This window comes from Rhinatrema bivittatum, chromosome 7, assembly GCF_901001135.1.
Source record: "Rhinatrema bivittatum chromosome 7, aRhiBiv1.1, whole genome shotgun sequence".
Classification (NCBI taxonomy): Eukaryota; Metazoa; Chordata; class Amphibia; order Gymnophiona; family Rhinatrematidae; genus Rhinatrema; species Rhinatrema bivittatum.
The window spans coordinates 213,867,464-213,893,392 of record NC_042621.1 but is presented as its reverse complement, the minus strand read 5'-3'; the positions used below and the strand labels follow the sequence as shown (position 1 = coordinate 213,893,392).

General features: G+C 42.9%; 1 protein-coding gene across 5 annotated transcripts in view; it reads right to left on the bottom strand.

Annotated features, from left to right (window-relative positions):
• The window catches only part of A1CF (APOBEC1 complementation factor), a 147,014-nt gene that overhangs the window by 50,523 nt on the left and 70,562 nt on the right, over positions 1 to 25,929 (bottom strand). For all 5 annotated transcript variants that reach the window (XM_029609786.1, XM_029609785.1, XM_029609788.1 and 2 more), the window contains 3 exons: positions 20,600 to 20,730; positions 13,794 to 14,032; positions 10,699 to 10,863 (listed from right to left, as the gene is read on the bottom strand). In XM_029609786.1, coding sequence (XP_029465646.1) covers positions 10,699 to 10,863; positions 13,794 to 14,032; positions 20,600 to 20,730 — 535 coding nt within the window. The remainder of the gene's footprint in view (positions 1 to 10,698; positions 10,864 to 13,793; positions 14,033 to 20,599; positions 20,731 to 25,929) is intronic.

Sequence of the window (25,929 nt, the reverse complement as noted above, 5' to 3'; positions counted from 1 at the left end):
AGAGAGCTTGCTAAGTCAACTTTTCAGATCAATACCATTAAACGAGTGTGGAGGTTTTTGTATAGACTGATGCATACTGATACTATTTCTGTTATCTCACTCCATATTGTTATTATTAATAATGTTTTAATGTTTAGTGTCGTTATGAATATTTTGTTTATATTTTCATGTGCATTTATTTTTCTCCATTGTATACGTTGCATTTGGGATTCGTATTCGTCGGGGGGGGGGGGGGGGTAGATATGTTGCATTCGGCAAGGGGGCCTCCCGATACATTCTATACGTCAATTCCTATTCGTTTCCCTGTTAAAAAATTAACTACAACCCCTCACCCTCCTGACCCCCCCCAAAACTTACCAAAACTCCCTGGTGGTCCAGCGGGGGGTCCGGGAGCCATCCCCTGCACTCACACCCTCGGCTGCCGATTTCAAAATTGCGCCGATAGCCTTTGACCTACTATGTCACAGGGGCTACCGGTGCCATTGGACAGCCCCTGTCACATGGCCATCGGCGCTATCTTGTGCTCCTACCATGTGACAGGGGATGACCACTGGCACTGGTAGCCCCTGTAAAATAGTGAGGGCAAAGGCTATTGGCGCCATTTTGAATACTGGCAACCAATGGCCGGAGTGCAGGAGGTCACTCCCGGACCCCCGCTGGACCTTTGGCAAGTCTTGTGGGGGTCAGGAGGGTCCCCCAAGACTTGCCAAAAGTCCCTGGTGGTCCAGCCCCTGTCATTTGGTAGGAGCACAAGATGGCGCCGATGGCCATGTGACAGGGGCTGACCAAAGGCACCGGTAGCCCCTGTGACATAGTAGGTCAAAGGCTATCGGCGCCATTTTGAAACCGGCAGCCGAGGGTGTGAGTGCAGGGGATGGCTCCCGGACCCTGTGCTGGACCACCAGGGAGTTTTGGTAAGTCTTGGGGGGGGGGGGGGTCAGGAGGGTGGGGGTTTGTTTAAATTGGCTCCTAGGCGGCTGAATAATTCAGCGAAGATTCGTGGTATTCGTGGGGAATCGCGATATGTTTCGCTTCCCCACGAATACAATGAATAAGGCCCTATACGTTGCGGATTCCCAATTCGTAGGGAATGAATGCACACCCCTATAATATGCAAATGCTAGCAATGAGTAAGCAAGCGATGCAAGAACATGCACACTTTCTATAATCATTTTGTAAAGCTACACACACTGGGGCAGATTTTAGAAAAGTATGTGCGTCCGGCACAAACAAGTATACGCCAGATTTTAATAGATATGCGCGTAGCCGCGTATATCTTTTAAAATCCGAGGTCGGCGCGCACAAGGCTGCGCAAAATCGGCAGCCTGCGCGCGCCGAGCCACGCAGCCTGCCTCTGTTCCCTGTGAGGCCGCTCCGAAATCGGAGCGGCCTCGGAGTGAACTTTACATTCGCCTCCCCCCACCTTCCCCTCCCTTCCCCTACCTAACCCATTCCCTAACTAATTCCTCCCCTACCTTTATTCCCCCGGGCCGGAACCATGCCCGCGGCCCCACCCCTGAAACGCCCCCGATGACACGCCGGCCACAACAAGCCCCCGACACGCCCCCCCTCCCAGGAAAGCCCCGGGACTTACGCGCGTCCTGGGGCTTTGCGCGCGTTGGCAGCCTATGCAACATAGGCTTGGCGTGTGCAGGGGAAGCTTGGGGCAGGTTTTCGGGGGGTACGCATGTATCCCTTTGAAAATCTGCCCCACTATATTTAACATATGTAATAACAGAATTAAATGGGGAGGCAGGTATTTTTAAAAGTATGGGTGTACCCTGCTTCTGAAAATACTTGCACGAGTACTTGGAATCACCTGTTCAATGATTCCTGTATTTGTTCAACCAGACTTTCACCAGTTCTCCTAGACCTTCCAGCACTTCATCCTGAACCCCCACTAGTACACCCAGACCTCCCACCCAAAAACTGCTGACTAAAGGCAAGTTTGATTTCAATTGCACAAGTCAAATTCAAACCCCTCCGTGGAGCTCTCCTAAACCAACCCTTGCTTTCCCTGTTCATATTTCCGCATGGCACTGCAAGTCTGCACATCCTCTCAAGGTTCATAAAATAGCACATACGCGCATACATGCTACTTATGCATGCAACTCCCGCATAACTCATTGAAAATTACCCCTTACTGTTTTCTTTGGAAAAGCAGGGGTGAGCAGCACTAATTTGCTCTGCAAAACCTCACTGCCATTCACCAGTTTTTCTAGCATGAACAATGATTCAATAATGAGGCATCTAATTATAAATAGGGGTGTGCAGGCCAAAAAATGCCATTTGGAGTCGATTTTCATTATTGTTCATATTGTCCTCTATTTTCTTTTCATTTTTTTACATTTTGGAACAAGTATGCACTATTTTTTGTCCATATCCACTCATCAGCAAACTTTCTATAAACTTTTTCCTATGATTTGTTTTCTAAATCATAAGTAAAAATGTAGTCACCATCTTGATGTTGTCCTTTCCATCTAGATCTGACTTTCTGTCTGATCATTTTTCTTCTCTGATTGCCTTTGTGTTTCTCTTCTTTTCACTTTTTTCCACTTGTCACCCCATAACAGACCCTGTCCTCTCTCCTTACACTTTCACTCTTTTTCTTTCTTATATTCTTTACATATAACACCACCTTGTCCTTATAATGCTTCTTCCCTCCCAATGCTCCATCTCCCATCTCCTCCTCCACTAACAAATCCAGTTTCCCTTCCTCTCTCCGCCTGCCTTACTTCCACCCTCCCAAGGATTCATCCTGTTATCCCTAAAGCTTCCTGCTCCCAATCCCCTCCCTCACATTTTCTAGGATCCTTTCCTTCTTTTGTCTTTCATTTCTCTATCTTATTTTAAATTCCTTCTATTTCACCTCCCTCCTTCCTTTGGAGGATCAGCTAATTGAGATGGCGCCTCTTTCTCCCTTCACTAAAGACTGCAGTCTGCAATTTATTCCGAGAATTCTGACCCAATCCCTTCAGATGGACTGAGACTGCTGTGGTGCACAGCCTATAAAATGAATGGGGGTAGGAGTCCAGCCTAAGGACAGGTAACTTGTTAATATATTATCTGACCTGCACAAAGTTCTAGTTGGTGTAGCCGTTGACCCTAGTCTCATGCAGGGGCTCACTTGGGATTGCTAAAATACTTGGGATTGCTAAAATCAAGATCTGATCCATGCTTTTTGGTTCTTTTCCCAACAGGGGAAAAGGTAAAATCTTTAAAGGTCTTTAAGTAGTTTGGAGGTCTTCTGGCAAATTTCCAGTAAAAATATACAACACACCATTTGGGACTGTTCAAAATTAAATCCTTTTACTGGAGTAAGTGATATAGATGAATAAATCAATAGAGTGCACCTTGGAGCATAGTGCAAGCCATACAGAGAAGCAAAAGACAGTACACAGTCCAAAATATTATAGTCAGTAGTCACTGCAAGCCTTCACACACTAGGGGGTTTCATTCTCTTCTATTCACAAACTCCGAGCTACTCTTAGGAGAATGGATGTCTACTTGAGCTTTCCCTTTGTTGGTACTACCTACTGTTTGATGTGCTCTCTCTGTGATAGCTGAACTGAATTACACTCCTGGACAGATACAGTTGTCTCCTACTAATACTCTGTTGAGCAGCAACTCAGACATAGATATTTTCAGACTGGCAGTCCTTATTCTGACTCCAACCAGAAATCCAGTTTCAAAATCTTCAGTGAAATGCAGGGAGTATGGGACTAACTCCTCTTTCACTGCTTTTTACCTCTCTTGATTCTCTCAATTTCATAATCCTTCTTGGATCCCAAGAAATCTCTCTCCTCCTGAAGGGCTGAAAACTCCAACCTTGAACCTTAGCTATATTCCCAGTGTATCCCTTGCTAGGGCACATAAAACAGAGTCTTGATGCTGGGGGGTTTCTGTCCTAGTCCTAGCTCTGTGGATTCCAAAAAATAATGGTTGGGTAAGATGTTGGATTGGACTGGACTCAGAGGGCAAAGGAGTTTAGAACTCTACAGGACAGGGAAAAGAAAACCAAACATTTTCCCCTTTTGTGACATCTAACTGCTTTTACCCAAACTCTCAGACTGCTTCCATTGCCCTTTTTTCTAGATTTATTAGTTATATAAGAAAGTGCAAAAGTGGCATAGTGAGACTTAGAGATGGAGGGGAGAAATATATAGAAGCTGATGAGGAAAAGAAAAATTGCTTAACACATATATCTGTTCAGTGTTCACTGTGGAAGGACCAGAAGCAGGACCTCTTAAAAGAAACACAAATATGACTAGAAGTTAGGTAAATCTCAAATGATTTTCAGAAAAGTATGTTTGTAAGTAGCAAACTAAACTTAAAGTAGATAACGCAATGGGGCGGAATGGAATACATCCAAAGTTATTAAAGGAGCTTGAGATGTTCTGGCAGCTCAGCTGACTGACCTTTTTGATGCATCTATAGATTCAGGAGTAGTTCCAGAGGACTGGAGACATGTGGATGTGGTTCCTGTTCACAAAAGTAGAAATAAGATGTTGTGAGAGCAACTGTAGAGGGGGTGTTGTGGATACCACCTCTGGGAGAGGCACAGGATGGCAAGGCTGGATGTAGGTATGGGCAGTCCAGGGAGATTGGAGCAAGGAACAAGTGCAGGCTGGACTGGAACTGGGGACTGAAGTAAAGGCTGGGCTGGAGCTCTGGAGCGGAGTGTAGATTGGACTGGAGCTCAGGAAAAAACTGAAGTTGCGTGGAGGTAAGTGTTAACTCAGGAATGCAGGAACAGAGTACAAGTAAATGTGGAACTGGATGCAGATAAGCATGGAACTGAAACACTGAAACTGAGAACAGGTAAGGGTGAAACTGGAATACAGGATCAAGGTGCAGGTAAGTATGGAACTGGATGCAGCTAAGCATACAACTGGAACACTGAAACTGAGAACAGGTAAGGGTGAAACTGGAATACAGGATCAAGGTGCAGGTAAGTGTAGAACTGGAACTGGGATTAGGTGAGACAGACTAGGACAAGACAGGACAAACCAGGGCAAGGACTACACAGAACATGAAACATAAAAACCTGAGAACTACAATGGGAAGGCCTTGTGAGACAAAGCAAAGAGAGGCCTAGATACAAGGAAGAGACCTAAGAGGTCTCAGGCTAGGCAGAGGTCAAGTAATAGAGAGGGGCCTAGAATTGGAAAAGATCTAGAGAGGTCTCAGGCTAGCCCTGAGGTCAGGCAGAGCTGAAGGCCAAGAGGCCACAGGACAGAAACAGGATCAGAAGGTCTGTGGGCCACAGAGCAAAACAGGGAACAACTGGGAATAGAAGGCCCAAGGGCCACAGGAGCAAAGAAGTCAGAACAGAGATCAGAAGTCTCGGAAGCCACAGGTCAGAATAAGGGAAGGTGCAAGGCATGGATGGCTAGAGCAGGGAGCCAAGAAGGACTCAATGCTGAAGTGTAGAGTCCTGGGAGAGACAGTACTAAATAAGGCTGGAGTCTGGGTGAGGTGCAGGCAAAAGAGAGGGGCTTGGCTAGCCAGGGGAGTGAATTCATGGAGGTTCCCTGAGCTGGACTCGCTAGTGTCCTCTGGTGGAGGGTAGGACACAACATAAGAAGGAGATTGGGAATTATAAGACAGTTAGTTTGACCTTTGTGGTGATCAAATTAATGGATTTGCTGCTAAAAAAGAGGATAATGCATTTTCTGGAATTCAATAATTTACAAGATCCGAAGCAGGATGACTTTGTCAGAGATAGGTCTTGTTAAATGAATCTGATCAAATTCTTTGGGTAACTGCGGAGTTAAATCAAGGGAAAGTGCTAGATGTAGTGTACTTTGATTTCAGTAAGACCTTTGACACAGTTCTACATGGTCAACTTAAAAATAAATTGAGCGCCCTTGGTATGGACACTAAAGTGACTGAATGGGTTAGAAACTGGTTGAGTGGGAGGCGACAAAAGGTTCACTCCGAGGAAAGGGACGTTACTAGTGGTGTGTCACAGGGATTGATCCTTGGAATGGTTCTTTTCAACATTTTCATGACCAACACTGCAGAAGGATTGTTGGGAAAGCTTTGTCTTTTTGCCAATGATACCAAAATCTGCAACAGAGTAGATAGCTAGGAAGGTGTGGAAAACACATGAAGGGATCTAGCAAAAGATGAGGAATGGTCTAGGGACTGGTAGCTAAGATTTAATGCTTAAAAAATGTAGAGTTATACATTTGGGCTGCAATAACCAAAGAGAGAGATACAGTATAGGGTGAAATTCTTCTAAGCATGAAAAAAGAGTGGGATTTAAGGGTGATTGTATCTGATGATGTTGAGATGGCCAAACAGGTAGAAAAGGTGATGGCAAAAACAGAAAGATGCTTGTCTGCATAGGGAGTGGAAAAAAGGAGGACTGTGAGAAATTGCAAGAGGACCTTGTGAGACTGGGAGACTGGGCATCCAAATGGCAGATGGCATTTAATGTGGACAAGTGCAAAGTGATAAACACAGGGAAGAGAAACCCTAATTATAGTTACACAATGCAAGGTTCTACATTGGCAGTCATCACCCAGGAAAAAATATCTAGGCGTCATTGTGGATAATATGTTGATATATTCTGCTTAGTGTGTGGTGGCAGCAAAGAAAACAAATAGAATGCTAGGAATTTTTAGGAAAGGAATGGAGAATAAACATAGACTATTATAATGCCTCTGTATTGCTCCATGGTTCGACTGAACCTTGAGTACTGTGTACATTTATGATCCAAGTATTTAAAAAAAGATATAGTAGAATTAGAAAAGGTGCAGAGAAGGTTGATCAAACTGATAAAGGGGATGAAACGATTCCCCAAACAATTTTTGGTAGAATTGGTTCAAATTATTTTATTTTTAATGACCATTTCTACCATCAGTCTTATGATATTCCTATGGGGGTCCTCATTATCTCCATCAGTAGCCAATCTCTATGTGACTGTTTTTTGAGAAAAGCAAAATTTACACTTCTCAATGGTGGCAATATATCATCAAGTGGTACCAGTATATTGATGTCATATTCATGATATGGACAGCATCTGAGCTGGATTTGTTAACATTTATTAAGTGGATTCATTTTTTAGATAAACATCTCCAATTCATGTTTCAATGCAACAGAAATTCAATAGCATATTTAGACGTGTTGGTTCAAATTCAAGGATGAAATATTAGAACAACAGTCCATCGCAAGTCAACATATAAAAACAATTTATTATGGTACCATAGCCATCATGCCACATCTTTTAAAAGAGGGATACCTGGTTAGTCAATTTTTTCAGATTCACCAAATATGCTGTACACTGGCCGAGTTTGAGGCACATGCTAAATTATTAGCTGAAAGATTTAGGGTTAGGGGGTATCCATACAGAGATATTAAACATGCATATAAATGTGCAAAATATTCTGAGAGGAGTGAATTACTAAAATATAAACCAAAAAAGGAAAGCAATCATTTAGTGTGTGTACTTCAAGCACGGCCACTTCAGCTATAGTGGCATTGATCAAAAAACATTGGCATGTTTTAGCTCTTCATGAAATTTTTAAGGAGCCCCCATTAATAGCTACATCACAAGGTTCCAACAAACGTGATCAGATTGTGCATTCTTATTTCATCAATAGAACTATTAAGCTATCGGAAAGTCATCGAAAATGCAATCAATACAATGTATGTAGCAATGTTATCAAGGGAAACGTGGATAGGCCCAGTTACAGGATACCAGGTGAAGAGAAAGTCAATTACAGATTGTGATTCCACTGATATGGTTTATATTATTGTTTGCTCTTGTCTAAAAGTGTATGTAGGGCACACAAGTTGTCCAGTGAAGATTTGTTTAATCAAACATCGTTCTAGATTAAATACTTTAATGATGATGGCTCTAATAGTGGCTCATTGTGTTGAAAAACAACACACATTCAATCAATTGCAGTGGACAGTTATAGATAAAATACATCATACTATTTGTGGAGGAGATATATTGAATGACCTAAAACAGTATTGGATTTTCACTTTGCAGACAGTAATTCCAAAGGGCATGAATGATGAATTGGATTGGACATCACTCCTGTGACGTAGTCCTCCTTTACTATTTTTATTGACTGTTTCTTCCACTATTTAAACGCCATCCATTACGTGTTCTTTCAAGATTTAGTCATAAGAATAATTTTCCATTCTTGATCCACTGAGGAAGGACTAGCTCCAAAATTTGACCATGTTGGTAGTATTAAGATAACTACTTTTTTGAGACATTTCAAGAACAAGTTGGTTGAATATCTGGTATCTTTTACAATAATATATAGTGCAACGTTCGATTCAGCAATTATACTGGAAATCAGTTTTGGAGAGGTGACTAAGTAATTGGTTAATCAGTGAACGTTATTCAAAGACTCTTGACGGTCAATTTTAACTGCAAAAAAAATGTTTTTTTATAATCATGTTTTTGTGGTAATGTGTGTTACGTCCGCCGGCCATGATACCCGTGGCCGGCCTTCCTCACATTCCATCATTCCCGGGGACAGACTCCGGTCCCTTCCAGCGTGGGGGGAGTGCCTCCAGCGCTGCCTCCCTTGCAATGGCCTTGCCGGTGGTCGACGCCTTTGCGGCATGGCAGAGACGCCATCGCCGCTTTCTCGGCCGGCCCGCCTTCTTAGGCGTGCGCCTCACTGGGACATTTAAAGGACCTACGGCACACTAAGGCTGCTGGTCCTACTCTTGGTGATGTCACATAGCCCGGTATTTAAGGCCGGGTCTAGTCTTCTGTAGTTGCCTTTGCAACAGGTTCCCTTGCTCCTAGTTGCCTCCTGGCCTCAAGTTCCTGATTCCTGCTACATTTAGATTGCCTACTTGGACCTCGACCTTGCATCGCCTGACCACGCATCAACTATCTCCAGACCCAGACCTTCGCTACGCTTGACTAGTCTTCAGCCTTTTCCAAGCCTGACCATTGCTTTGCCTGACCTTACCTGCCTTCTCCAAGCCTGACAATTGCTATGTCTGACTATGCCTGTTTTCTCCAAGCCTAACTATTGCTTCGCCTGACCACGCCAGCTATCTCTGTTCCCTGACCATTGCTTTGTCTGAGGACTCCTGCTTCTCCTTGCCCTGACCATTGCTTCACCCAACTACGCCTGCTATCTCCGTGCCCTGACTAGTGCTACGAATGACTATGCTGTAGACTTTCCTGTGTCCAGAGTTCTACGTTGCTTGCCTCAACTCCTACTTGCCACCGGCCCTGATCTTCACCTATCCTCTGGACATGGACTGATAAGGCTTAGGCCTTCCCTTGCTCGAGCGCCTCCAGTTTCTCCTTGTTCCCTTGGCACCCGAGTTCCTGTACCGAATCCAGTCCAGGATAGGACTACGCCATCTACTGGCTGCTGTCTCTGGGCTGAACCATCTTTCATCTTTAGCTACCCTCGAGGCCTACCTAAGTCCTGCTGGCCCCGGCACCCAAAGGCTCAGCCCACGGGGAACGAAGGCTGGTATAGGTGAAGCTCCAGCAGCCTCTGCCCTTCAGCCCTTTCTGCCTGCTGATGGTGGAGACCAGTAGGTCCCTACCTATGGGTTGCGTCAACCCCACCTCAGTCCAAGGGTCCACCTCCGCTGCAACACTGTGATTACTAAAAGAAAGGTGGTTGGTGATAAGTTAATGATTACAATTTTAAACACAAGGTAACCTGGTTGGTACCGTAGATTGTGAAAGTATGAAACAACCATCACCCACCATTTTATATATTAATTGAGCAGAAATCAAGCAGTTTATTTCCACAATAATATTGATCTTTCCAAGTGTTAAAGTGGATCATTTTTTCTTTTAGCTTTGTATTATGTTGTTTACCTACTGAGTGGAGATTTTTTGCATTTTGGACTGGAAGAACCAGCAGGCTCCACAAGATGTCTTGAAACCCTGGGACTCTCTACAGGATATGCAGGAACCCTGTTCCCTTGTTTTCCAAACTACTTCTCTTCTCCAGAGTCTAAAAAATCTCTCATATTCAGAAGCTCAGACTTATATAGACCAGGGCAATATTTCCTCTACAAGTCAGTTCTCTCACCACATTCCTTAAAGTAAAAGACCATCCAGCAGAAGCATCCAGCCAATCTGACTAATGGTAGAAGTTAAGCAAAGTTAGGCAAAGTTAAACAAAGTTAAGCAAAGCACAACTAAAAATATGCATACAGTCTCCAAATTTAAACCAGGGCTATATTAGGATGGAAGACTGGATAAAAGAACACAAGCCAAATTGGGCTCATGAGTTTTATGAAATTACATTCCTGAAAACATCTCTTGTTGGGAAATGTTAGGGAACACTATACACTCCTACCCTCTCTGACCTCATACAGCCAGTGAATCCGAAGACTTTAATGCAGTCGTTCCCAACCCTGTCCTGGGGACCCCTCAGCCAGTCGGGTTTTCAGGATATCCACAATGAATATGCATCAGAGAAAATTTGCATGCACTGCCTCCGTAACCTGACTGGCTGGGCGGTCCCCAGGACAGGGTTGGACACCACTGCTCTAATGCATGTAGAAAGGAACACTTTGGTGACATCCTTACATAGGTGTAAAACCTGTCATATTTTAATTAATTTATTGATGCCTTACCAATCTTGGAAGAGAAAGGAATAATATAGTTTGCTGTTCATTATAGAATATCTGCCATTTTAATGAATTTTCAAGTTCAGTAAGCAGTCCAAGTAGATTTTATACCTGGTTTGATGTTGTTAAATTCTTTCTCAATTGTCTCTTCTGTGGTTGTGAGCATAAGGTTTCGCACATATAGGATCTTAACTGATGACATTGTGTCTTCATCTACTTCAACTTCTGGCTCTGCCCAGTCTACTGCAATTGGATGTCCCCATAACTGAATCCTTCCTGTCAAAAATGTTTAGAAATACCAAGTTATTTAAAGATATTTTTCAAAATATATTTGATTGATATTATTATAAGCCCCTTCACTCACGCTCACTGCGTGTGTAGCACTCTCATCAGGGCACAGCCACTCCTCTAACCGCATCATTCACTTCTGTAGACTTCAGTGCCTTATCCTTCCTACATATCAGAAAGTCAAACCAGTGAGGTGCTGTCAGTTTCTTATCAAGGGGGCAGTCACTAGGAATTGATCAGGTAAGTAACCACAAAAGCACAGGGAGGCAAAAAAGTGCACTATGCCAAACCCTCAAAGAAAAAATTCCAACACTTCATTAGAAAAGGCAAACACCTGATAAATAATTTTTATAAGGAGGAAAAAGACTTCAAATGCCTGGAGTAAGTTAGGTTTTAACCCACCCGGCTCAGCTATAATCATTAGACTTTTTCTTCTATATAAAAATCATTCATCAGGTGTTTGAATTTTCTAGTGGAATGTTGGAATTTTTCCTTTGTGGGTTTGAGTAGGAAATGATCACACATCAGAGTGAAGCAAGATTCCTCTGCCTCGGCCTGTGCCGGGGGATGCCGAGGCGGCGCGGGCAAGTTACTCCTGCTTCAAGCAGGCGTAACTTGCACAACAAAAGGTAGGGGGGGGGATTTAGGTAGGGCTGGGGGGTGGGGTAGATAGGGGAAGGGAGGGGAAGGTTGGGGGACGCGAAAGGAAAGTTCCCTCCGAGGCCGCTCCGAATTTGGAGCGGCCTCGGAGGGAACGGAGGCAGGCTGCGCGGCTCGGTGCACGCAGGCTGCCGATTTTGCACAGCCTTGCGCACGCCGATCCCAGATTTTATAAGATACATGCAGCTACGCGCATATCTTGTAAAATCTGGCGTACTTTTGTTGGCGCTGGTTGCGCCAACGGGGGTACGCACGCCTACTGTTTTAAGATCTACCTCTTAGAGAATAGCCACTGCCATTAGCAATGGTAACATGGAATAGACTTAGTTTTTGGGTACTTGCCAGGTTCTTATGGCCTGGATTGGCCTCTGTTGGAAACAGGATGCTGGGCTTGATGGACCCTTGGTCTGACCCAGTATGGCATGTTCTTATGTTCTTATTTCTTCCAATTTGCATTTTATTAAAGAATAGTCGTACATACAATTTGTTTTGAGCACATCAACACTTAATAACATTAACTGAAAGGAGGCACTCTGGAGGGTGGAGGTGGGGTGGAGTTGGGTCTTATGTGCATAGAGCCTGATTTTCAAAATCATTTACATGCTTAAAATTGGGTTTTACACATGTAAATGCACTTTACTCGTGTAAGTGGGCTTTTGGAAATCGCTACAGTACATGCCATTCAATTGTCCATAGGTTTTACTGCAGTAAGCACATTAACCTGGGTAAATGGCTTTTGAAAATTGCTACAATGATATGTTATGTTTGCATGTATAACTCCTTTGAAAATTCACTTGAAACTTTTTATTTTATAAAGCATGAGTGTAAGCAATACAGCACAAGTTATGCCCTCAATACAGCAAGCGTAACTTTGTGTGGATGTGTTTGTGCAGGCGCCTGGTTTCTTACCATGAAATTTTCAAAGCGAACTTGTGTGGAAAAGTTACATGCAGACTTTACCCTGACTTGCAGAATTATAAAATTAGCCTCCCTATGTACATATCTTATTCTCCCATTTTATATCCTCTCCATGCTTTTGTTTGCCTCCTTTCCTCCCCTCCCTCCTTCCCTTTGCCTTTCCTCCCTACCCTCATATATTGTCTAGGCATTCACTCTTTCCCCATCTCCTCCTGCATTGCTTTCTGCTCTGCTTTCCCACATAATCCTCAATGGCTTTGCAAGTTTGTGTAACCTTATTGGATGTGTCATTTCTCAACGCTGTTATTTTCTCCATTAGATACACATTCCAGAAAGATTTTTTATACCTACAGTTAGATAACTTAAGCATGTTAAGGCAAGGAAACTGGAATAGACCTACATTGTTGGTGGCACCTGTGTGCCGAAAATGCGCACTGTCATCTGCATTGTGATTTTTGCCTCTGTCATGTGTACCCGAAAACAATGAATAATTCTTCATTGAAGAGAGAGGAAGAAGAATAATTCTTCTTCCTCTCTCTTCAGCATTTTTGCCGCTTTCTCCAGCTCTCCTTAAGAACATAAGAACATAAGAATATGCCATACTGGGTCAGACCAAGGGTCCATCAAGCCCAGCATCCTGTTTCCAACAGTGGCCAATCCAGGCCATAAGAACCTGGCAAGTACCCAAAAATTAAGTCTATTCCTTGTAACCATTGCTAATGGCAATGGCTATTCTCTAAGTGAACTTAATAGCAGGTAATGGACTTCTCCTCCAAGAACTTATCCAATCCTTTTTTAAACATAGCTATACTAACTGCACTAACCACATCCTCTGACAACAAATTCCAGAGTTTAATTATGCGTTGAGTAAAAAAGAACTTTCTCCGATTAGTTTTAAATGTGCCACATGCTAACTTCATGGAGTGCCCCCTAGTCTTTCTACTATCCGAAAGAGTAAATAACCGATTCACATCTACCCGTTCTAGACCTCTCATGATTTTAAACATCTCTATCATGTCCCCCCTCAGCCGTCTTTTCTCCAAGCTGAAAAGTCCTAACCTCTTTAGTCTTTCCTCATAGGGGAGCTGTTCCATTCCCCTTATCCTTCCCCATCATCATCACCCTCTTCCCCTCACACCCCCTCCCAGTTTCACCTTCCCTCAGGTCCTCTCATGCTGTTCTTTCCCGACTCTATGCAGAGTGCCAGCGTTTCCACCGTACTGAGCAGGGCGAGTTAAGGAGGGGAGAGAAAATGGGAGAAAAAAAAACCTCTGGGAGCAGGGGGAAACTGCTAGGTCAAAATGACAGCAACAAAAAAAAAAAGAAAGAAACCCACAAACCTGGTAAAAGCTTTCTCCTTGCCATTGCTGCTGCTCGATGGCTTTCATACTCCACGAAGGCAAAGCCTCGGTTTTTCGTTTTATCTGCTGCGCTGGGGTATACGATGACGTCGAGGACTCCGTCTGTGACTTTCCTCATCTCTGCTAAAATTTCTTCCCGCTTCTTTGACTTCGGGATTCCACCAACAAACAGACGGCAATTATCAACGCTGGCACAAACCCCCAGGAGCCTCCCATTTCTGTGAGCAAACAGATTCGTTTTGGAAAGAAATCAGCTTAGCTTACTAAGAGATGGCGAGCAAAATAAGAAAATGCCATCTGACAGGTTCGGTGTGCTAAGAACTTAATATTTGCACTTACGTGGTGGAAGGATTATTAAACTTATTGATGAACTCAAGAAAAAGCCTGCTTCAATAAGCTTTTAAACTTTCAATCTTATTTTCAAGTTACAAAAATGTCAGGAAATGTCAAAATAAGTTATCATTTAAAATATACCGTATACTAATGGCAAGTCACTCTTCGCACTTTGGGCCCAGTGCTCACTTCAAGATATGAAATCAGAAAGCCAAAACATATATTTCCAGAAAATAAAATGCTTCTTTCAGGGGCAGTTCTATAATGAGGCAGGTTGAGGGTTTTGGGGTGGCAGAAAATGCCTCCCCCCCCCCCACCCCAAAAACACCACAATGGTTGCCACCTCACTTTGCCTTGTTTGATGAAAGCCACCGGGGCTCCCACAGCCTACTGAAAGGAAAGAGGAAGATCGATGCAGCCCGGTGCCCTTGATGAGGTGCTTTCAGGGTTCCCCCACCCCACCATGATGAAGACGATCCACGCAGTGGTGGCACCTCAAAATCACATGTTGGCGGGTTCAAGAAGGCCCCTTGCAGTGCCTCAAAATGATGTGCTGGCGAGGTTCCCACACCCCTCCAATAAGGAGACCCAAGCTGCTGCTCTGCCAATAGGAGAAAGAATAAAGAGGAGCGCTGGGTGGGGTGAGTCAAAAGAGAGGGAAAGGAAGGGGTGTAAGTGAGGAGGGAAAGGAAGGTGGTGAGTTACGGAAAGGGAAGGAAAGGAGTGTAGGGGAAGGGAAGTAAGTAGAAAGCTAAGAGTTGTGTGACAGAGGAAAGAGGAGGGTGAGTCAAAAAGGAGGGAAAGGAAGGGGAGTGAGTGATTGAGAGTAAACAGAAGGGATATGAGTGAAAGTGGAGGGAAGGAAAGGGGAGTGAGTCAAAAGGGAAGCAAGAGGAGAGGGAGTTATGAGTGAATGAAGAGGGAATGGGAGGCAGATGAGTGAAAGAGCTTATGTGTGAGCATACATGTCTGAGAGAGAGTGTATGTAAGCATGTGTTTGAGAAAGAGTGCATGTGAGAGAGAAAATGTATATGTGTGTGAGCATGAGTGAGAAAATGCATGTGTGTGTGTAAAGAAAAAGCACACATGTGTGTGTGTTATGTATGAGAGACAATGAGTATATGTGTGAGAGAGATTGAGCATGTGTGTAATTTGTGTATGAGCTTTAATGAAAGAGAATTAACTTTGTGCATTCCCTCTTCCCTCCACTAATCCTTGACAATCTCAGGGTGACTGGAAATCAAAGGTTCCCAGGTATGGAGAACAAAAATTATTTTTAATCCATATTGGCTTGATTATTGGGTGTTATTTGAAGTGTCTGCAGTTTGAAATATGTTATTGGTTTTTAGGAAATGTTTAAAAGTTTTTATGAATTTCATTATTGTATATTATTCTATTTGCCAGCTGTTTTGAAATATTCATTTTATTAGTATTATTCACTATTATGGTTGATGTTTTATATTTCTTGATTTTGTTTTGGGGAATGTTTATGTTTCTGTTTTTCCATTATTACACTGCATGCAGAGTCTGATTTTAGGTTTCCTGTTCAATTTTTGTCTAGGTATTTCTATTTATACTTTATAGTCTCTTTATTCTGTATTTGATGAGAGTCTATCTGTGTTATGCATGTGTGATCAAAGTGAGGGATTTTACTGGCAAGTAATTTCAGTGAAGGGATCTATAGCAACCTGACTTGTTCTTTTTTCCTAATAGGAGGTGTATTGGTATTTTAGGGCTTGGTGTAATATTTGCAGTATTGCTTATCATAGGTAGGGTTGTTACTGTTTACATGCTAGCACTTAGTGCTGTTTTGGCAAGGGAGATTTACTATATTATAATACAGTTTACTCATGGCTTTCTGAGGGCAAAAACCACACCCAACATGCTTTACAATAGGCTAATACCATTTGGATCCAGGTGTCTTTTTATAGGTTTTCTGGTTGGCCCCATAGCAGTGTGTGTAGACATACAGTAATGTACATGTTGTTGTAAGTGATGTTTTTATCTCTGAATGCCCTTTTTCATGTAAAATCTACCTTTCTTGGTCAGGGAAGTGGTTAATAAGAAATTTTAAAATAAATGCATAATTTTTAATTGTGAGTGGGGAGAGCTGGGGTGGGGTCATATGGCTGAAGGCTGTACGATTCACCTAGGTCACCTAATAGGTCACCTAATACCCCTGCACTAACCTGAGAAAATGCACCACACAGGCCCCCACAATTCCCCCATCTCCCACATCCCCAGGGGCAGATGCTGGCGAAGGGTGGGAGTCAGGCGATGGTCTTCCTAGGAGTCTAGCAAGTTTGCAAACTTCCTAGGAATATTATCACCGATGTCTATTTGCCACTTTCTGGGAACACAGACCTCTAAGTCTCCCTATCCAGCATTTCAAATCATCGAAAGGGCAGTCTCCAAGTGTGAACTTTCCACCTTGGGTACTGTGTTTAGTTCTGGAAGCTATGCCTTCATAAGGATATTGATAGGATGGAAACAGGTCAGAGGTGGGCCTACAACACATATCCTAGACAGAGAGTTAGACCATCAAACAATGAAAAACAAGTGACTATATATACAGTGACAAATGCACAACTGTAGCAGGAAAGAGTTATTCCAACAACCACATGTTGGTCAAAACTTATACAGGGATGGTTAAAGAAAAGTAAATTTAAACCTAAAGATGAAAGATTGATAATTGGATTTGGAATTTTTAAAAATCAAAGTCCAGATTGGTAATTGCAGCACAGGACAGTGAACTGGGGACAACAGACAAAATGGAGATTCTGTAGCACATATCTGGAAATAGTTACACATCTCATTGTTGGATGCAATGTGCCAATGTTCAAAGGCCTGTATACAGAAAGGCAGTATAAGGTAGCATGGCTGATCCACTGGAAACTGTATAACATGCACACTTTAACATCCTGTACTAGAAAAACACCGGGATCAGTACTCTGACTAAACTGCACAGAATGGAGAAGTTGTGATCAACTGGGACATTCCCATTTCAACAGATAAAAAGCTGAAAGAGAGAAAATCAGACATAGTGGTAAAGAAGAAAAAAACAAGAATGACATTGCTAATAGCAGGATCAGTAAAAAGTGACTGTTCTGCACTACATATGGAGAGAGAGAGAGAGAAGATCATCAAGTACCAACAGATGCAGAGACCAAGAACATTTCATGGCAAAATGCAGAATTAGTTCCAGTTACCTTAGGTGCCCTCAGAACTTCCAAGCACACCTTGATTTGATCCCTGTAAATATTACACCCTATGAGCTCCAGAAGAAAGCTTTCTTTGGCACAATGCAAGTATTAAGAAGGTCACTAGTGGTGAGAGATGTGTCTCCAATAGACTATAAGCTCCATGGAGAAGGAACTGTCTCCTCTGTGTGTCTGCGCAGTGCTGCATATGCCTAGTAGCACTAGAGACATAGTAGTACTAGTTCATTCCTGTCATGGTATGTGCAAAACAAACCCCAAAGCTTAAGGTCATCAAAACGCTCTCTCTTTTTCAGTTGTTGTCAGGCTCTCTTTGTATACCCTTTAGATTTAAATATAGGGGCAGATTTTAAAAGATACGTGCACGGTGTACATTTCTGCACGCTACCTGACGCGCACAAATGTACGCCCGATTTTATAACATGCGTGCGGGTCGGCGCGCGCAAGGGGGTGCACACTAGTGCACCTTGCGCACGCCGAGCCCTTGGGGAGAGCAGCTGGCTTTCCCCGTTCCCTCTGAGGCCGCTCCGAAATTGGAGCGGCCTCAGAGGGAACTTTCCTTCCCCCCCCCCACCTTCCCCTCCCTTCCCCTACCTGTCCCGCCCCCCCGCCCAAAAAAACCCCCAACCCTTACTTTTATAAGTTACGCCTGCCAGAGGAAAGCGTAACATGTGCGCGCCGGCCAACTGCCGGCGCAAGATCCCCCAGCACAGCCGCTGTGCCTGAGTCCTCGGCTATGCCTCCCACCCCGCCCCCGCCCCGCCCCACCACGCCTCGCCTCCAGGCCATCCACCCCGCCCCCTGCCCACCCATTCAGAAAAGCCCCGGGACTTACACGCATCCCGGGGCTTTACGTGCGTCGCCGGGCCTTTTGAAAATAGGCCCAGTGAGCGTAACCCCCCCCTACGTGCGTAAATCCTCCTGGATTTACACGCGAAGGGCTTTTAAAAATCTGCCCCATAGGGTTTTACTGCATAAAAATAGCTATATACTATCACCTGTTTATCTTCAGGGTGAATGGGACTGTACTGAGTCCTCGTAATTTTTTTTATAACTGCTGTAGTCTATTTCCTGCTGCAGAGGGTTCATGAACAGCTTTACTGCTACGGCCTGGTACTGTACCAGGGGTGTTGTCTTCACCTGAAGGTTCTGTGCTATCATTAGCAACATGGTTAGCCCTAGTATTGAGGCTAAGGGTAAGCACCATTTTTTCCTGGGTGACATGAAGCAAGCAGGAAGTTTTCTTTTTGCTTCTTTTCATGCTTTAATATTAGTGATCACCTTGCTGAGATTTGGACTTGTTCTACATCAAGGTCACCATGTGAAGGTATGCGGCGAGACTTGGCAAGAGAAATGTTCTCTCTCCTATTCTTCTCTCCCCCCTCAGATCCCAGAGGCTTAGGAAACTCAAGATGTACTCATTGAAAGAGAGGAGAGAATGAGGGGTATGATATAAAAACATTCACATATTTAGCAGACTTCAATAAAGCAGAAGGAGGAGGCATTTCTCATAAAAAAAAAAAAATTAAATTCAGGGACAAGGAGATATGATATGGAATTGGAAAAACAGAGGCTGAAAGGAACTCTAATGAAATAATTATTTTACTGGGGTGTGTGTGTGTGTGTGTGTGTGTGGCATAGCCTATCAGCACAGGTAGAAGTGACCAAATCCACGACAGGCTTTTCAAAAGCATATATGTTCACAAAAACATGGTTTTATGTGCATAAATGATGTTTATTTATTTAAAAACTTTTCTATACTGTCGCTAAGTTATATACCATCGCAACGGTTTACAAATAGGCACATAGACTAAGGTAAGTAAATGTAGGATATCGTACATTCTAACAGGTGCCAATAAAGTTCGGTTACAATTTCATAAATAAAATCATTATTTGAGTAATGTTGGTCAAGTCCAGGTATATTATTGAGTTACTATCGCTTTGAAATATTACTTCTTAAAAGTAGGATTGATTAAATTCATTCTCATCTGCATTACCTTGTACTTTCATTCTCTACCCTCCACACTCTTTAGTGAAGGCTTTTTTAAAGAGCCATGTTTTTAGATTTTTCTTAAAAGGTTTGAGATTATTCTGTAATCTGAGTTCAGAGGGCATTGTGTTCCATAGTATGGGCCCAGCCAATGATAAAGCCCTTTCTCTCACTTGGGTTAATTTTGCTGACTTTACTGAAGGGATTGTTAGTAGTGCTTTGTTTGCTGAGCGGAGGTTTCTTTGTGGAACGTGTACCCTCCAGGGGAGTCGGTACATGTAAAAGTGCATACAGAAGTGATATTTTGGTGTTCTTTATTGCATCATGCAAAGAGGTGTTTCCGGGGGCAGAGCTGAGGCGGGGGAATCATGTTCACGCATACTTTTGAATTTCGAAAGTATGTGCGTGAACCTTCCCGTGGACATTTACCCCTGCTCTTTAGCAGCCATAAATGTGTGTGCCTCATGCCACACAAAGGGATGTGCGGTCCTGCTAATTTTCAAAACAAGTCGTCCACTTTGAAAATGAGAGCCTAGGTCTTCGTGGTCAAGGCGCACATGGAGTTCAGCCCGATGTGGATAGTTATAAAATTGGGCTCCCGAGGAATCCTTGGGAGAATCACAAAGAGCAGCAATAAGAGCAGCTGTGGGAGTGGTAGGTAAAAGAAATGGGAGAAGAGAAGCGTGAACGTTGGACTCATTACTGAAAGCAACGCGCTCAATCATATGGAACAACAGAGGGACAAAATTGCCCAAAGCAGCAGTATAACAGCTTCAAGCTCCCAAGAAGGAGAGGAAAAATCATCCGACAGCTTAGCACATTCTCAGATATAAATCGAGGGAGGAAGGGAGCTTCCTAGACTGGGCTGCAGCCTGAGCACCTGATTCACTAATGATTTTTCCCATTGCACAAAATGGGAGAAAAGCCTTACTGGATCTGTCCCATCCACGACGAGCTGGCTACTCTTCTCAGCGAGGCGGATGTGCGATATCCTGTCGGTGATCGAGCGTGGTATGAGGAATTCTAGTAGAGTGCTGGCAAGGATGGAAAAATAATTCCCTGGTCCTCACCACCTCTAAAATTACATTTTTAATGTAAACTTATGTCTTTCTTCACAAACTGTTCAGCACTATATTTTAGAAGTATATATCCTGGGGGGAAGCTTTGCAGTATGGATGGTATGGAGAGCTGCTTTAACATGCTCATAGCGTTCCAATTCTCTTGAATACAGAAATCATACTTACCTAATTTCATAATTATTAAGCTGCTTGATGGCATTTTTGGCTTCCTGTTTATTACAGAAGGTTACAAATGCATATCCTCTATTATTGCCATTGAAGTCCATCATCATTCTCATTTCATAAATTTTACCAATCTGTAAAACAGAGGTATAATGAGCTGAAAAGCAGGAAGTGAATTCACTGTTCGCATGGCTGTTTCCAGCACAGAGCTAAGCATTTTCTTATTGGGTGCTGGGAGTTGTTCTCCAGCAGAATGCTTTAAATGCCGAAGTGAACATTGAGCATTATCAGGTGAATTTTGAAAGGAGTTGCACATGGAAACATAACATACTATGGTAGCAATTTCCAAAAGCCATTTACCCGTGTTAAGAGCGCTTAATGCAGGGAATCCTATAGACCATTCAATGGCATATATTATAGCAATTTTCAAAAGCCCACTTACATGGATAAAGTGCATTTACATGTGTAAAACCCAGTTTTAAGCATGTAAAAGCTTTTGGGAATCAGGCCCTATATTTTCTTCTTTAGATTTATTTTCTGACCCATGAACCAAATCAAGATACGTAAAACCACATGCTTAAGTGATAGTTTGGCCTGAATTAGCAGACCTCTTAGCAAGGTAAATTACTCAAGTAAATAGCATCTGATAACAGTAACAGAGCTCTTACATGTATCACAGGAACTTTACAGAACATTTGTCAGAGTGAGCAGTGATTTATACCGGGTAATAAAAAGACCCTATGCACCTGCTCAAATCCAAAGTATTCTGCAGGGAAAGCTGCACCATTCTTGGTGGAAATGATTTACATATAGTATCTTCAGTGACTTTCTCAGTTTACCCCTTTTTTCTCTGTTTTCATTAAAAAACTGCTTATTTATTTGCTTAGTCTGTCTACACATTATCTCTTGAGCCATTCAACTTACAGCGACCACATTTTCATGATAGGTACATAACAGGATGGGTTACAGTGTATTAGTCAGATTTTACGCATAATGAAGCCAATATTAAAAAAATCCTAAAATGGATAACTTATCTGGCTGAAGTTAACCAGATAGATTATCAGGGAAATTCAGTGGGATAAATGTCCTTCTGAATACATAAGTAGCCAGATAACTTAGAAATCAAACTGGCTATCTTTGAATATTGCCGGTTATGTTTCAAAGTCATCTGGGTATATATCTTTGAATATAGATGCAGATGTGGTATTTAAAAAAATAAAAGGCAGCAGTGCTGGTCTGCCAGCCTGATCCTCCCTCCATCTCAATGAAACACATATTCTCCCTATCGGGTGAGTCTCCCTTTTCCCTGCGACTCCTAAACAAGCAAAAATGTTGGGGCCCTATATGCCCAAAAACCCTACTCTCCCCATCCCTGCCCCATCCCCTGCTAAATCTAGAAATTAGCTCTATCTCATCAAACCCACCTTCCCTCCTCTCCTGGTCAGTCCACCCCACTCCCTCCCACCTCACCTGGAAGCCTCCCCCCCATACTTCTAAAAGCTACATCTTTGATAGCAACACTAGTGGCTTACGTGACCAGCATAGATGCGAAAGCAGCACTGGAAATGTCAAGAGCTGGACACTTCTTCCCGGTTACCGCTGGCATTTGAAGGAATGGGGAGTTCCGGGGTTGGGTGGGTGAATGTTGGGTGAGGAGGAAGGGGAAAGATGGGCTTTCTGGGATAGACTGATTTTCCCAGTTTCTGGGTTTTGAGGTAGCAAGTGAAGGGGAGGGCAGGTTTTCGGGCACATACATTTTGCTTAGGGGGAGAGAGGCTTGCTTGACAGGGTAATATATGTTTCATAGGAGTGGGGGGACCATTGATTTTTATTTTAAACACCGCATCAGCATTTAACTGGCTATGGGGGTCATTCTCTAACACTATCACACGCGAAAAAGGACTTTTCGTATGCAATAGCTAGTTTGGGGCTGAGTCAGGGTGGAGTCGGCCCTGGAAGAGGAGGAGTTGGGGCGGCACCGGGGCCAACAGTGCGGACACATCACTGGCGGCGAAAGGTAAGATTCCTTATTGCCGTCAGTTTCGCGCCGAAAAACGACACTTTTTATGGTGTAGTTATTCAGCACGAAAGCCGGCAGCGATCGCACTTCGGAAGTGCGATCGTTGCCGGCTATCGCAGGACCGCCCCCCGCTTTGCCCCCCCGCCCCCCGTTACTGCCGGATTCTGTCTGCGACCTTAGAGAATCCAGGCCTATATGCTTTACTTATAGCCAGTTAAGAGCAACATTATCTGGAAATACATTCCCAGATAAATTTAGACCTTCTCTCAGGCACTTGTTGAGATAGCTAAATAACTTATTCAGCTAACTTCAAATATTGGCAATAACTGGATAAGTTATTTGGCTACTTGTCTCTTCCCCAGAAAGCCCCTTTCTTGTTCAGGTAAATCTTAGCCGGATAATGACTTATCCAGCTAAAGTTAGCTGGATAAGTAAGAGGGGATATTGAAAACTCACCATTTACCTGGATAACTTGTAGGTTATCCAGCTAAATAGCTTTGAATATTGATCTTAATATTTATGGGAATGTTGTGATGGGTACTTTTGTAGAGGAGAAATTGCTGGGTTAGTGGGATTTTTATTATAAACTGCCCAGTGATTAGCTTACATTGGGCTGCATCGAAAGTTTTACAAATAAATAAATAAAATGGATAAATACATGAAATCTAGAAAATGAAATGATATTTTCTCATATAAGAAACAGATCTAGTTAAAACGTTTTCTGTTAAACATATGGATCTAGTCCAAAATTGAAAAAAAATTTATTTTTTTAAAAAGTGCTCATACAAATTGTTTTGCATTCCTTTCTTACATGTTATAATTGAAATAAATTGTCAAAATAATGATCCTTACTATATAGCAATTATGCTAATACTCGTGTGGGGTGTTTCTGGGAAATGTCAGACACTGCAGTACTAACGGAGGCCACAAAATGTCAGTATAGTCTATTATAGTAATAGGAGACTGATGTGTTGTGGCCACTGCTGCTAGAGTAGCACCTTGCAGAATGTGTTGTTACACATTGCGGACCTGGTGTTGTTACACCAGGTCCCATATAGTGAAGGGATCCCCACCATAATTATTGTACAACTACACTGATCACATAGATGTTATCATGGGGGGACCATCAAGAGAAGAAAGTGCCCTCCCTAAAATATGGCTTGCACCCCACAACTGTTGAAGGCCTACTGGCACTATCCTACCCCAACTCAATTACCTCTCTGGCCCCTCTGTGGCCTAGCTCCAGCTGACAGGAGAGCAGTGCCAGAAGCCTTGTGCTTCTAACCTGTTTCTATTTATTTATTTATTTATTTATTTATTTACAGGTTTTATATACCGCAATACAACCACACTTGTGTTCACAGTGGTTTACAACATAGACATTATATAATAAACAAGATCACATAATCCTAAAAATAAAATTCATTTAAAAGCAGATTTTAAAAAATTGATTTATTTGTTCCTACTGCTACTGGGTTCTCTCTCCCATGCAGTTCCAATTATCAGTTGTTTCAGCCACACAGTGTACTATAGATGGAGAGCGCCATGAGATTCACATAGCTGATCTGTGATTTGTGTATGAGAGAAGCCCTGGTGGCAGGAAGAGTTAGAAACTCTGCCAATGCTGCTGTCTTGCTGGCTGAGCCAGGACAGGGATGAAGAAAGAGAGACCCTGGAAAGGCAGAAGGAACAGAACAGGAGAGGGTTAGACATTCAGAGGGTAGGAGGTAGGAAAGGAGGAGGAAAGTAGGCCAGAGATTGGATGGGAAAGTGGGATCTTGGGAGTGTGAGGACTTGGAGATTGAATGAGAGAGCAGGGATGAGGAAGGGAACTTGGGAGAATGGGAGCTTTGGAATAGGGTGGGAACTCAGAGGAGAAGGGACTCAGTGATTGGGGAAAAGTGGAGACTCGGAGATTGGGTGAAGAAAACAGGAACTCAAGGGCTGGAGGGTGGTTTGAGTGGATTATGTTGGATGGGATGGAGGGATATGGCTATGGGAGTAAGATAGGGGAATGCAGGATGGGTAAGGGTCAAGACATGAAGTTGCTGGAGGGCTAGGTAACTAGTAAGAGAAGAAAGGGACTGGAAGCCGCAGGGGTGATGAGTGATGAGGAAGTTGCTGGGACTGATGAGATGAAAAGCAGAGGAAAGCAGATGATGGCTAAGCAGGGAGTGATTTAAGACAGTGGAAAAGGGGAATTAAGAAGTATATGAAAGATGGAGGGAAAAAAGATGCTAGAGAGGAGTAGAGACTGAGGAGGGAATGAGATGACTGGGAACAGCTGAGAGAGTTAGGGAAGATGGGTTGGGAAGAGCATACGAGTGGAAGATGGAAAGCTGGTAGGTAGGTGAGAGATGAAAAGAGAGGGATTGAGGATTGGAAAGGACAATGGAGGTAAAAGACACGGCTGTGGAATAGAGGAGACTGAGAAGTATGACCAAAGATGAGAAGGAATGATGGAGAATGCAAGAAAATAAGAGATATGGAAGATGGCAAGGAAGGAGAGGAAAAGTTGTGATCATGGGGGATAGAAGAGTATGAGAAGGGGTGACTGACGGAATGAGAGAGCTTGAGAAGAGGTAGCTGAGGGGATGGAATATCTTGAAAGGGCATGACTGAAGTTTCAAATCCACATGTGCTATTTTCTGGCAAAATTTTTCCTACACTGAAAGCATAGTGAATCCTTCAGGTAATTATTTTTAGTTGGTCTAATCTTTAGTAGCTAAGGCAACAGAATTTGTTATAGAATACACAATAGATACAAAAACATTTTATAAACTTAAAAAACATTTTGGAAAATTGTGCATAACTGTATCTATTAATGACCTTAGACAAATAAATGTAAAATTAATCCTAACCAAATTTATAAGAAATATTAGATCTATTAGAGATCATAGGTAATCTGAGTAAGATCATTAAGTTGGATAAATTACTAGTCCTCATTTGGAAAATGTACTGCTTTGTACCATGAAGGGGAGGGATAGCAAGTGGTTTAGGTCATTTTGTGTCATCTGCAAATAACATAAGAATTGCCATACTGGAGCAAACAGAAGTTCTATCAAGCCCAATATCCTTTCCAACATTTGCCAATCGAGGTCACAAGTACTTGGCGGGATCCCAAACAATAGACAGAACACATGCCCTAATACCCAGGGATAAGTAGTGAATTTTCAAAAGCCTATCTGTTTAAATGGATGTCTTCAATAACTTGTCCAAACCTTTTTTAAATTCAGCTATACTAGTTACCTTTACCACATCCTCTGGCAATGAATTCCAGAGCTTAATTGTGCATTGAGTAAAAGAGAATTTT